General features: G+C 41.7%; 1 protein-coding gene across 1 annotated transcript; it reads left to right on the forward strand.

Moving 5' to 3' along the window:
• Positions 1 to 370: 370 nt before the first annotated feature.
• On the forward strand, positions 371 to 1603 carry LOC102755461 (putative uncharacterized protein FLJ37770). Its single transcript, XM_006763822.2, has one exon. The coding sequence runs from the start codon at positions 638 to 640 to the stop codon at positions 1268 to 1270; it is 633 nt and encodes a 210-aa protein (XP_006763885.1). The 5' UTR covers positions 371 to 637; the 3' UTR covers positions 1271 to 1603.
• The last annotated feature ends 12157 nt before the right edge of the window (positions 1604 to 13760 follow it).

Raw genomic sequence — 13760 nt, forward strand, 5'->3', positions numbered from 1 at the left:
GGTGCACCTCCCGCCCGCCCGGGACGCTGCCGCCTCCTTCCCACAATGCACCCTGGCGCCCGGGGGTGCCCTCTCTTCCCTTCGTCTTCCTCCCCCGCCCCTTCCTCTCCGCTGACTTCTCCCGAGGCGGGCGCGCGCGAGGAAGCGGGTGTGGAGAGGCGGAGGCAGGGCCCGGAGCCACGCGCCTGCGCAGGCTGACCCTGCGAAGGAGGGAATTGCGCATGCGGGCGCGTCTCCCGGGACTCCAGAGCGGGTGAGCACTGGGCCTCCCCGGCGGGCCTGTCGTGCGCGGGATTCTGCACATCTAGGGCGAGCTGGCACCTTACATCGCTGGTGCTTCTCTGCCTGCTCAAGATGCCACCTCTTAGTCTGCAGACGTGGGTTGGTAGCAGGTTTCGTTTTCCCCAGTTTTGCAGCTTCTCTTAGGCTCCATTAGCTTCTCAGAACGGGCTTCCCCGGCCTCGACTGAAAGCTCAGAAAAGCAGTTACTCTTTCCGGTGAGGCTTCCAGAGGATCACGAATAGCGAGCACCCCGAGTCCACTTGCAGCCGGATAGAGAACGGGCCCTTTGGATAGAGATCGGGCCCTTTGTCTTCCCCTCACAGTCGTTACATGTTAACGTTCCTGTGTTGCCAGAATGAGTGACCGCTATCTAGAGCAAAGGATTAGTATAAAATGTTGCGTGAAACTGAACAAGTCTGCAAGTGAGACCCACTGTCTTTTAAAAGAAGCTTATGGGCATGAAGTCATGTCGAGGGCCAGAGTTTATGACTGGCACAAAAGGTTTAGAGAAGGGCGGGAAGATGTTCGCGATGATGCCCGAAGTGGCCGTCCAGTTACCCACCGGACAGATGACAATATCCAAAAGGTCAAGGACTTGGTTTGTTCAAACAGGCAGTTAACAGTGAGGATGATGGCTGAACAGTTAAATTTAGATAAAGAGACTGTTAGACTCATTCTGAAAGAAAATTTGAACATGAGGAAAGTGTCTGCCAAAGTTATATGCGGTATTTTGAAGGGTGATCCTAAACCTCGGAAACTTGGCTTTCTTTCGGATCTTTCCAAAGAAACGAGGAAAAGCAGCTCATGTGTGAAGAAAGAGGTCACAGGTTCTGAAACATGGAGTCATCTCCCGTGTGAAGCTGGTGGGGAAATGCCCCTGCCTGCGTCTCATCCCAGAATCCCCTATCCTGCTGGCCAGCTTCTGCAGGCCTGGTCTCCAGCAAGCCTTCCCGCCAGGGCAGCTCAGGATTGGTTCACACCCTGGTGAAAGGACAGACGGCTGAACCTGAGCTGGAAAGCTGCGTCACTGTTAGGCACCTTCATTTACTGCTCGTCTGTATTCAATCCTGTCTACCACCCTGCATGCCATGGCTCTCCTAGTTATTCTGCTGGACTGTTGGGCCGGCCATCTTCCTTGCTGATCTTCTCCACAACTTTGAAGAACCTTTGGCTGTTAACTTCTAGTTTTTGCTTGTTCTTGATTTCTTTCGCTTAGCAAGTTTGGGTCTCTTCACTGCCCAGGCCTTAGATCATGTGGCTGTCCTGTTGCTATGTTCTTAACATTCTGGGGATCAGACCAGTGAGAGGTGGCGACAGGATCTCCTGGAGTCTATATCTGGGAAGACTCCAAGAGAAGGCCTCCAGTTCCAGTCTGCTTCACAGTCAGGGCCAGAGGTATGGTCCAGAAGGGAGTGTCATGCTGACATAGTGAGCAATACTAAGAGTCAGTGCAGCCCAAATGATTCATTGTGACCCTCCCGCCCCCCACCCCGAATTGATTGGCCAACCCATATTTATATTGAGCTCACAGATCTACCCCTCACAAAAGAGCTGGGTTTGTTTCCTTTTAGTCCTGTGCTTTCACCCCCACCCCCACCCCCACTCATTTGGGTATCTTCTCTGCTGGAAGAGGAGGATCTGATCCCTGAAAATATAAACCAGGGGACTCAGACCCAGGCTGTGCTGTGTGGGGAGGGAGACCAGGTGACACTCTAGAGCAGTGATGGCGAACCTTTTGAGCTCAGCGTGTCAGCATTTTGAAAAACCCTAACTTAACTCTGGTGCCGTGTCACATATAGAAATTTTTTGATATTTGCAACCATGGTAAAACAAAGACTTATATTTTTATATTTATTTTATATATTTAAATGCCATTTAACAAAGAAAAATCAACCAAAAAAATGAGTTCGTGTGTCACCTCTGACACGCGTGTCATAGGTTCGCCATCACTGCTCTAGATCCTGCATTAAATCGAGTCTGCTGTCTGCACGCTGGTGCTGATACCCACACAGCAGCCTGATTTGAGCAACTATCCCCAACATTTTCAAGTGCTTTTTGAGCACCTGTGTTTTTAGAACATTGCTGGGCACTGATAGTGTGACGCCATGAAACAGAATCACCAAGGGCTGGGTGGACTTCATGGATGAGGTGGTTCTTGAGCTGGATCTATAAGGAAAGATGGGACATGGGGCTAGGAAATTAGGAAGAGCTTCCCAGGCAGGTGGAACAGCATGAGGCTTTGAAGCTGCATTAGTAAGAAAATGATGGTACTTTTGGCTGAAATAGCAAAGTCCAAAGAGGAAGAGAATGGTATTGCAGAAGATCAACAATTTGGAATCATTTGCTTCCTCTCCTCTGCCCCCAACTCTATGCCAGTTTATAAATAGTGGATAGGTTTATAATAACCTACTTATTTGATTATTATCAACCCCTTCTCCCCCAAAGCAATCTATATAAGTTCAAACCCCTTATATTTTCCTGCCTCTCTGCCAGGACTTATGGAATGGAACTTTCCTCAAGTGGATTCCAAGTAATGCCACATAGATGAAACCTCTCGGAATGTCTGGTGGAGGTGCAGGATGGTTGGTTATTAATAGCATTTCACAGGATTGGCCAATGCCTATGTTTTACCCAAGGATTTTTACGTATAACAGCTCCTATTATTCAACTAGTACGTTAATAAGCAATATTAGTTAATAGAGGTTACTGTTATTCAACAGTTATTTTTAGTTCTATTCTTTCACTGTATCTTCAAAACATTACAAGTTTGCCACTAATATCTCTCAGTTTTGAGGCACTCTGAAACCTAGACTTTATCCCACAAATAAAAGATAACGTGCAAGAAAACTCAAACCAAGCAACAGCTTATAGACTTCTACCCACTTAGCGATTTCAGGATCTTGTATTTCTGGACCATTACATCTTACTACATCAGATGAGACCCGGGGTTCCCCACAAACACTCTACACTACATTCTGGAACAAAGGCCCTGTGGCTGTCTAGTGCAACTGTGTGACTGAACTTCATATTTAAAAAAAAAATTCATTGAATTTATTGAGGTGATGTTGGTTAATGAACCTCATGTTAATCCTTGTTCATTGTTGCAGAATTGTGTACTTCTGTGCAAGAGCCAGGATCCCATAACAGTACCTACAGACATTATCTTCAACCTATTATAATACAGAGGTCCTGAGAGAACTTATTTCTGGACTTATTCCCATCCTGTGCACAGGGCTGGAGTGACCTTTCCAAAGGTGCTGGACCAACACCATGCTGGAGTATAGGGTACCAGGAGCAATGTTGGCCCATACAGTGTTTGGACACAGCAACCGGAAGCAGGTAATCAGGACTGTTAACTCAAATTGTTTCAAGTAGCTAAAATGAAAAGGACTTAATTTATTATCTTAGATCCTGTCCTGAGTAGAAGTCAAGTCAAATGACTACTTGAACCCAATACTCATTTGCAAAGTTTCCCAGAAAGTACCCAATGAGATGATAACCCTGTTTACCTCGGATTTTGCGGAAGTAAAATTACTGCCCAAAAACTCATCCAGAGCAAACCGTACATGACTGTTCAGAATCACTAAACCCTAGGCTAGAGCATGATCTAGGAGTATCCCCAGATGCCATGTGAATTTTGCCCTGGCCTGCACCTTGTTGCCCAGGGCTCTTGAGCTCCTGATCCTGTAGTCTCAGGGATCCACCCATCATCATGCCCCAGGCTCTTGTCCTTGGGTTTTCTCAAACATCTCTCAATGTATTCTTCACCAGTTTGCTCTTGCTCCTCTGTTTCCCTGGTTCTTTGTTTTCTGGTTCTTAGACCATCCCTCCCTCCAGTAGCTACTTTGGTCACTTGGTGTGCTGATCTTGAATTCCCTTTTGGTCATGGTTTTTCACTCAACTTGCAACTAACTCCACTCTCTTCTGGTTTTTGGATCCCTCTTCCAGCTCATACTTCAGTCCTCAGTAAGGAAATTGTTCCAGCCCTAGCACCAGGTTGCTTTCCTATCCTTAGAAAGTGGGATGGGCAACATGGGGGGAATGTGTTCTTTTGTTTTTGTTTTTGATAAGGGGCATTCAGAGAGAAAAAAACGCTCCTTTCCTCACCCTTAACCCCCTGGGGGTTCCACTCCCCAGCAGTAACCAGTGTTACCCAGTTTCTTAACCTGTTAACTGCCACGATATTTTGAATTTAATTAAAAAAGGCCCACTGCTTGCGTCTATAGATGCTTATGGCGTACAAATGCAATTTGATTGCCTCTGGTACTCAAGAGTCATGAAAGTTTTTAGAGATATAACAGCCAAGTCCCATTGTCTCCGCAGCTATCTTTTCCCTGACAGGAGGAGCTCCACCTGACTATAGGAGGTGAAGCCTAGCTCTCTGTAGGCTGTCGGGAGGAGAGCTGGCCCTCTGCAAGCCTTGACCATGATTTTTGAGCTTAAAATGATCAATTAATGCAGTGGTTCTCAACCTTCTGGCCCTTTAAAACAGTTCCTCATGTTGTGACCCCCAACCATAAAATTATTTTCATTGCTACTTCATAACTGTAATTTTGCTACTGTTATGAATCACAATGTAAATATCTGATATGCAGGATGGTCTTAGGCGAACCCTGTAAAAGGGTCGTTCGACCGCCAAAGGGATCGCGACCCACAGGTTGAGAACTGCTGAATTAATGCATCTCTTTGGCTTTCACGCTGATCTCCCTTCCCATCCCCACTCTGATTCAGAATCCACATGGAATGTTATATGCCACAGCTGGAAGTCCAGGAGAGGTAGAACAAAGTTGTGAACTCACATTGTTTCAAGTAGCTATAATGAAAAGGAATTTATTATCTTAGATCCTGTCCTGGAACAATCCTTTGTTGGTAGAATAAACACTTTCCAGGGCAGATCATCCCATCATTGATTTTATCAACCTTTTCACCCATTACCCTACCCTACCTTACTCCATCTGTCCCACTGGTAATAATCAAAAACAGAAAGAATAAAATGTTCACTGATCTTTGATTTTGAAAAACATGGGTAATTCTGCATTCTTCCAAATTCTACCCGGCTTTGAATCCCCACTGAAATGTGACTGTTTGGGAAGAATGTGTACCTGGGATCTGCTTTCCAGAGCCCTCCTTTCAGATCCATTTCCTCGTCAGAATTCACACGTGCCACTTGATGTGCCCAGATAAATCTGGATGTTAAATGATTTGAGGACATCTAGTAAAGAAGTGTGGTACTTTGGGGGAACAATCTCACTGTATCAACTATTCAACCTGCCTACTATTTGCAGACATCATTGCCAGCAATTCTTACTCGTCTTGGGATTGCATCTCACCAGAGTCCCATGTGGCTCAGTTAGTAAAAGCTTCCTTTGCTGCTGGATCTATATATGAAACCCTATGTTCTACTGCTTCTTAGTTGGGTCAGACCTCTCAGATTTTACAGGCTTTGCATCCTATCCTGCGGGGGAAATCCTCAAGTATTTATCTTCTCTACTCTCTGGCTTATTAGATCCTTGCAAATACTGTCCCAGCTGCATCACCTTTCTCCTGGTATTGATATTCAGAAACAAAACAAAACAAAAAATCTGTAGTGGGAAACTTTAATCCCTCCAAGGACCCACTGAGGTCTAATGAAGGGGTCATAAAGGAAATGTCTTAGGATTTGTGGGCTATGCAGTCTCTGATGGAACTACTCAACATTTTATTGCAAAAGCAGACAGCTAATAAGGAAGCAGATGAGCATGGCTGTGTCCTAAAAAACAAACAAACTTTACTTATGGATACTGGAATTTTAATTTCATGTAATTTTCACATGTCACAAAATATTTTGATTTTTTCAAACATTTAAAAAGGTAAAAAAAAAAATCACTTTTACACTCCTTAGCTTGCATACTGTAGAAAAACAGATGGTGGGCTGGATTTGGCCCACGGACCATAGTTTGCCGACTCTTGGTCTAGTGTATATAAAGTGTATATATAAAATGACAGATAATCAATTCTTTTCCATAAATATGCTTGCTACTGCCAAATTCATCTGATGTTATCAGACAATTTACTGTACACAAATTGTGGAATATTGAAGGGAATCTTCATGGTGCCAGGAGCGTGAACTAGAGCTGAATGATTGACTATTTTACCTTGACCTTATTCTGGTTCACAAAATGAGTTTCGTGCTCTTTTTGAAAAAAGAAAATGATAATGTTGCCCTAACAGGTTTGGCTCAGTGGATAGAGCATCAGCCTGCGGACTCAAGGGTCCCAGGTTCGATTCCGGTCAAGGGCATGTACCTTGGTTGTGGGCACATCCCCAGTTGGGTTGTGCAGGAGGCAGCTGATCGATGTTTCTCTCTCATCGATGTTTCTAACTCTCTATCCTTCTCCCTTCCTCTCTGTAAAAAATCAATAAAAAATATTAAAAAAGAAAATGATAATGTTTATTGCATGTAACATTATTATATTTAAAATTGTTTTTCTTAAAAAAATATGTTTTAAAAAGTTAACAAAAAATGATATTACACAAACTACTACCTACATATGCCCTTGCAATATCTCAAAAACAATTTTGTCAGTATTACAAATGATACCACATTGCAACCAGTGATAACAGAATGAACTGAAGGTGGTTCGAAAATATCCTTAACCTCTGGCAGCATTTGAATAAGTTTGTCACCTATGAAAGTGACTATTATGGAGGTGACAAACTCACGGAATTATATTTTTTGCATGCTTGTAAAAAATTACATATATTTGTGACTGGTGCCAAGATATAATGGTGTCCTTTTAGATGCGTTTACTTGTTTTACCCCTAAAAAGAGCTGTAATGTATCACCTTGATTTAAACTGATATTCCAAAGTTGAACGAGAATCTCAGGATTGAATGGACCTTTACAAGGGTAATCCAGCTAGTCATGTTTCCCTTGAATCAAAGAGTAACTAAGTCCCACAGCTGCTGAAAAACGGCATCTGAAAGAAGATTCTGTGTTAACTCAACAAATTTTTATTGAGCAGCTGTATGTGCCAGGTGCTGTCCTGTGTGCAGGGGTGGAGCAATGTACAAAAGGGATACAGTCCTTAGATCTGTCTGAAATCTAATTATGTTGCTCCACTTCTATGAAACTTATTCCATGAGTTCACACTAACTCATTGTTAATTGCATACCTGGAAATAGGTATGACCTTTGCCACAGACCTCTATATGTTCCACTTAAATTTTATTATCCTTTAGATAGATCTATGTTGGTAGAAAAACACACTGGCAATGTTGGAAGTGTAAATTGGCAACAGCTTTCTGAAAAGCAATTTGGCAGTATCATTCAGGAGTTTTAAAAATGTTTATATCTTCTGATCCTCTAATTCCAATTCTGGGAATCTGTCCCAAAAAAATAGTCTAAAATGTGGGTGGAATTTATGCTTAATCCAGAAGTTCAAGAGTAGAAAATTAGTTGAATAAATTATGGTGTGACTCTACAATAGACTATTATGCAGTCATTACAATTAATGTTTATGAAGAGTTAACACTGCATGGCAAAATGTTTATAATGTTAAATGGAAAAAATGGTATACAAAATTGTATATATAAATCCAAAAATGTTTTTAAAATTACTAGGGATGTTGGAGGATGAGTATTTTCTAAATTTTCCTATTTCTTTTGAAAAATATTTCCAAAGTACTATTACTTTCATTATCAGAATAAAACAATGGCATCAAAAGTTGATAATGGAAAGCGTGAAGCCAAACCACTAGCTTGATCCATGAACAATCAATTAACTCGATGAGTTGACACACAGGCTGTATGATACTGTGTTGGTAGCAGGAGTGGTCCAGAAGGGGAAGAGCCTGCCCCAGAGGAGAAGGGGATGTGACCAGAATCCCTACAGAAAACCAGAGTGGTATGAAGACACCGCAGTGGCATGTTCCTGTTATGTAGTTCTACGTAGGTAAAGGTGCATGTAGCAACCAAGTATATTCTGACAAGTGTAGAAGGATATGAAATACTCTTGGGTGAAATTAACCTTGTTTGGATTTCGTTCTTACATTCTCTCATAAAAGTGAATATTCTCAAGATGGATTTTGCTACAACTGACTCACTGAAGAATTCTTGAGCCTTCCATATAATTTCTTTAGGACAGGCATGGCTTTCAATGTGCCAAGTCTACCTCTCCCATACTAGGACACTCAAGCAACATGTATGTACACTGGGATGTTAGCTATTCCATACCACACACATATCATGTTGTAACATACAAAACGCTAAGGTTTGCAAATGTTATTTTGTTGGTATCCAGAATTACTGTGCTTTTATTTATGTCTGAAGAGTAATCATTTTATGGGATCTTAAAGTGATAGTAATACAGATAATGTCTATCCATAGATGACATTGTTGTAATGCTGGGGAAATGTGTCCTTCATTGTTGCTTGAGCAAAATTTATCATTAAAATGCCAAATACGCCCTGACCAGTTTGGCTCAGGGGCTAGAGCGTCAGCCTGTCGACTGAAGAGTCCCAGGTTCGATTCCGGTCAAGGGCATGTACCTTGGTTGCGGGCACATCCCCAGTAGGGGCTGTGCAGGAGGCAGCTGATTGATGTTTCTCTCTCATGGATGTTTCTAACTCTCTATCCCTCTTCCTTCCTTTCTGTAAAAAAAATCAATAAAATATATTGAAAACAAATGCCAAATATATCTTCTTTTTTTAAAAAAATATGTTTTATTGATTTTTTACAGAGAGGAAGGGAGAGAGATAGAGAGTTAGAAACATCCATGAGAGAGGGACATCGATCAGCTGCCTCCTGCACATCTCCTACTGGGAATGTGCCCGCAACCAAGGTACATGCCCTTGACCGGAATCGAACCTGGGACCTTTCAGTCCGCAAGCCGACGCTCTATCCACTGAGCCAAACCGGTTTCGGCCAAATATATCTTCTTGATGAAATTTCAAACTTTCAAACCAATACACAAGGTTTTACAGGCATTTTACAGGCATATAGATTTGTCCAGCTGAAAGAGTTCAAGATCTAGTCTAAGTCTAATTAAGTCTTTTGGTCATAAAAAGAACAAAAGAGTGAGACTTGGGTTTTAGTTCTGCTCCTTAACAAGGCATATGACTTTGGGCAGTTCATTTGCACTCTTGGAACACTTTTGCCTACTCATCCCTAAAAGGAGAATAATAACACCTGTCTCATGGAGTTATTCAGGTTGTTCATTCCCCAAATATTTATTGAGTGATTATATGTATCTGACACTGAGGATGTAGTAATAAGATAAATATACATTTAAAAAATCTGGCCACATAATTCCTCCTCATGAGCATACATGTAAGTCGGGGAGACTGACAAAAAATAAGATAAATGAGTAAAAATATAGTATATTAGTTATTATTAGATGTGAGTCTTACATTAAATAACATATAGGAGAGGCCCAGCACAAGACCTGGCATGTAGTAAGTACTCAATAGATAGTAATTTCTTCTTTAGTCTTCCTAACAGCTGAATTATTCTACAAGATGGCAGTAAATTGGCAAAAAACCTGACCCATTGCCTTCTATCTCTTGCCAGTTAATAAGGCCTAAACCTGTTTTTGCTTAAGAAGACAAAAGAATTCTTACACTGTGTTTTGTACTTCCTGTATGGCAGATTAATCAAGGTGCGCCTAAATACTTGGTAAATGGCCTTTTCCAAAGCCTGTTGGCAGGGTCCTTGCCTGAGGCTAGATAGCAGGTGTTAGGTCCACAAAGACAAATGCATAGGGTCATTGCTGTTTAAGCAAAACAGAATAGAAGACTGTAATTGCTGTTTCTCTTAAAGAAAAGATGTGTGCCCTACGTCCTGTTCCAAACAGTGGAGAACTGGGCAAAGTTTTCATTATTTATGAGAGATCAGGGCATTGACAAAAAGCCAGGAAAAGGAGAGTTTAATGCTTGTGGTATGTTTATATTTCTGCCCATTGTAGAAAATTTGGAAAGTTCAGAAATGTTTAAAGCAGCTGCCAAAAGTTCACCCCTCAAGTTCAGTTATTTCACCAGACCCATCTCTCTGCCTTAGTTTCCTCCTTCAGAAGCATTCACTTACTGAATTCCTGCTTTGGGCCTGGGCCTGGGCCTGTACTAGGCACAGAGGGTACAGCCCTTGCCCTTGCCCTTGGCAATGTCCAGTCTTGTGGGATAGGAATAGGACCAGAGGTGGAAAGACCACCGAGAATGGGCTCCTACTTGGACTGTCAATTTTCCCCAGAGGACAAGCTCTCAAGAGCAAGCTTTTGTAAAGAATTTGGAACAAAAAATTGGAATGATAGCATTTACAGTGATTTTGGGAAAGAGAAACTGGGTAATGATGATGCAAAACACACAGAACAAAGTGGGTAATGAAGATGCAAAACACACAGAACAATGGTAACTGGTCACCCCCAATAAATTTAATTTTTTAAAAAAGGAACAATGGTAACTGACCTGTTGGCTGTACCAACCTGAGCTCCTCTAATGTAAAAGGACCTTGAGTTCTATCTACAAGGATCGGTGTGCAGTTTTACCTCCCAGAAGAAACCAGACATTAAGCTGTGAGCCAATATCCCTGTACCTTGCTTTAAGAAACTAATAAGTGAAAATTCAGAATTACAACCCAGATTAGATGAGGAAATTGGCCCACAGAAGTTAAGTGACTTTTCTTGAATCACACATCTAGTTGGTGGCAGAGCCAGGATAATAATGAAGGACCTTGAATTTCACTCAGTCCAGTGAGTTTTTTCCGTTCACTCCATTGGTAATAATTTCCTCTACTAAAGTGTACATTCTTACGTTCTTAAGGTATCTGTAAAATAGCAGTCACCCTTACATTTGATAAATATGATTTACCAATGGTTGATTTACATGCAATTTTTATGGAAAATATTTATAGCACACAAGGTGCTACAAAGGTTTTTCCAAGTTTCCGTGGGGTGTCTAGCCCCCCTGGTCCTTCCAGAGGTGTGTACTCATAAGTAAATGTTGGCATTCTCTCCTTCATTTTTTCCAGATGTTCTTCCCAAGTAGTGTGTTATGTTTTGTGTTTTTAATATTTCTCATATACATTTAAAAAATCTGGCCACATAAATCCTAATAAAGTTCTCAACTATCTCCTCTATGCTGTCTAAAGTTTCCGGGTGTGTTTATATTTATAACACAGTGTCTGAAGGCACGAACACTATCACATCGTTAGGGCTTATATTTCTAAACCCTAGACTTGTGTTTCTGGATGTTCTGAAAATTCTTTACACCTCACTTATAAATGCCACTTTACTGTGCCATGACATTTCCATAGTAACATGTATTTTAAACAGGAAAACAGAGGAAGCCCAAGGAAAAGGGAAGTAGGTTTCAAATGCAAAAAAAAAAAAAAAGTATATATTAAAAATAGTAGACTACATAAGAAGGGCAGGTGTTCATTGTAGTTTGATGTTCCCTGAGAATAGCATGTCCTGCAGGCCCACCTTAGGAACCAGCAATACACACCACCCACCAAGTGACCCAATATTGGAGTCATACTTTCTCTGAGCCTCACATTCAGTCAGGTCCATGCCATTCCCCTATCATTTCTTAGTGTCACCTACTACCACCAGACAGGGGTGGGTGGTCATCCACTTGTCACCTCATTGTCCTGAAGTCCATCTCCTACACCACTGCACATATGCTGTTTGGTTTCGGGTTTGCTGAAAGCCAGAAGCTTTTTGACATCAGCCTTTTGAGCTGGTTCAGGTCACACCTTCTGCCTGAAATCTTCCTGCTGCCATGTAGAAGGCAAACTCCTACTCATCACTCATGACTCAGCCTTACCGTTGCTGTTCTCCATCCCCCAACCCTCCGTAAAGCAACCACCCAAGTTCAATGCACATTCAAGGAAACTAACACTTAATTGAATTTATTTGCAGAATTTTTCCTCCCTTCCCAACCCATGAATTCCTCAAAAGCCAAAACCATATCTGATAATTCTGTATATGCCCTGCATCCCAAATAAACTTGCCAGGAATTGCTCAATACATGTTTGATAGATGAACGAAATAACAGAATTTTGCCCAGCTAGCGTGGCTCAATGGTTGAGCATCAAACTATGAACCAGGAAGTCATGGTTCAATTCCCAGTCAGGGCACATGCCTGGGTTGCGAGCTCGATCCCCAATAGGGGTTGTGCAAGAGGCAGACGATCAATGATTCTCTGTCATCATTGATGTTTCTTTTTCTCCCTCTCCCTTTCTCTCTGAAATCAATAAGAATATAAAATAAAATTTAAAAAAAAGATTCATCTATAGTGTAGTGGGTGTCAGTACTTCATTTCTTTTTAAGGCCAAATAATATTCCATTATATTGATATACTAAATTTTGTTTACTCATTCCTCCATAGGTGAATATTTGTGTTTCCTCATTTTGACTACTGTGAATAGTACTGCTCTGAACATGTATGTACAAGTTTTATTTGAACACTTACTTTTAATTCTCTCATGTATATAGCTATGAGTGGAATTGCTGGAGCCTATTGTAATTCTATTTTACTTATTGAGGAACCACCAAACTGTTTTCCATAGTGATTGCACAATTTTACAGTCTCTCCAGCAATGTATGAAGTGAGAGTTCCAACTTCACATTTTCACCAACACTTATTTTCCCTTTTAAATGTATATCCATCCTTGTGAGTGTTAAGTGATATGTTATTGTGGTTTTGATTTGCATTTCCCTATTGACTTATGATGATGGGCATATTTTTTAAAATATATTTTTATTGATTACAGAGAATAAAGGAGAGAGAAAGAGAGGTAGAAACATTAATGATGCAAGAGAATAATGGATCGGCTATCTCTTGCATGCCCCACACTGGAGATCGAGTCGGCAACCTGGGCATGTGCCTTGACTGAGAATAGAGCCCATCACCTTTTGGTGAACACGATGATGCTCCAACCACTAAGTCACACCAGGATGGCAATTCTTTTATTTCTGTACCTTAAATATTTTGCCCCACTATCTTCTGTCTTACATTGTTTCTGATTAAAAGTCTGCTATAATTTTTTTTTAAATACTCTTATTGATTTCAGAGAAAAGAAGGGAGAGGGAGAGAGAGATGGATACATCAATGATGACAGGAGATTGAAACATCAATGATGAGAGAGAATCATTGGTTGGCTTCCTCCTGCAGGTCCCCTACTGGGGCTCAAGCCAGCAACCTGAGCATGTACCCTTCACCGAATCAAACCCGGGACCCTTCAATCTGAAGGCCAAAGCTCTAGCCATTGAGCCAAACCTTATAGGGCTGCTGGAATTCTTATCTTTGTTCCTCTGTATGTGCTGTTTCCTCTCTTGGTGCTCTTAAGACTTTTTATCACTGACTTTAGCAATTTTATTAAGAAACTAGAGGCCCAGTGCACAAAAATTTGTGCACTCAGGGGGGGGGGGGTGGTCCCTCAGCCCGGCCTGTGCCCTCTCGCAGTCTGGGACCCCTCGGGGGATGACCACCTGCTGGCTTAGGC

Source organism: Myotis davidii, unplaced genomic scaffold (assembly GCF_000327345.1).
Source record: "Myotis davidii unplaced genomic scaffold, ASM32734v1 scaffold139, whole genome shotgun sequence".
NCBI lineage: Eukaryota > Metazoa > Chordata > Mammalia > Chiroptera > Vespertilionidae > Myotis > Myotis davidii.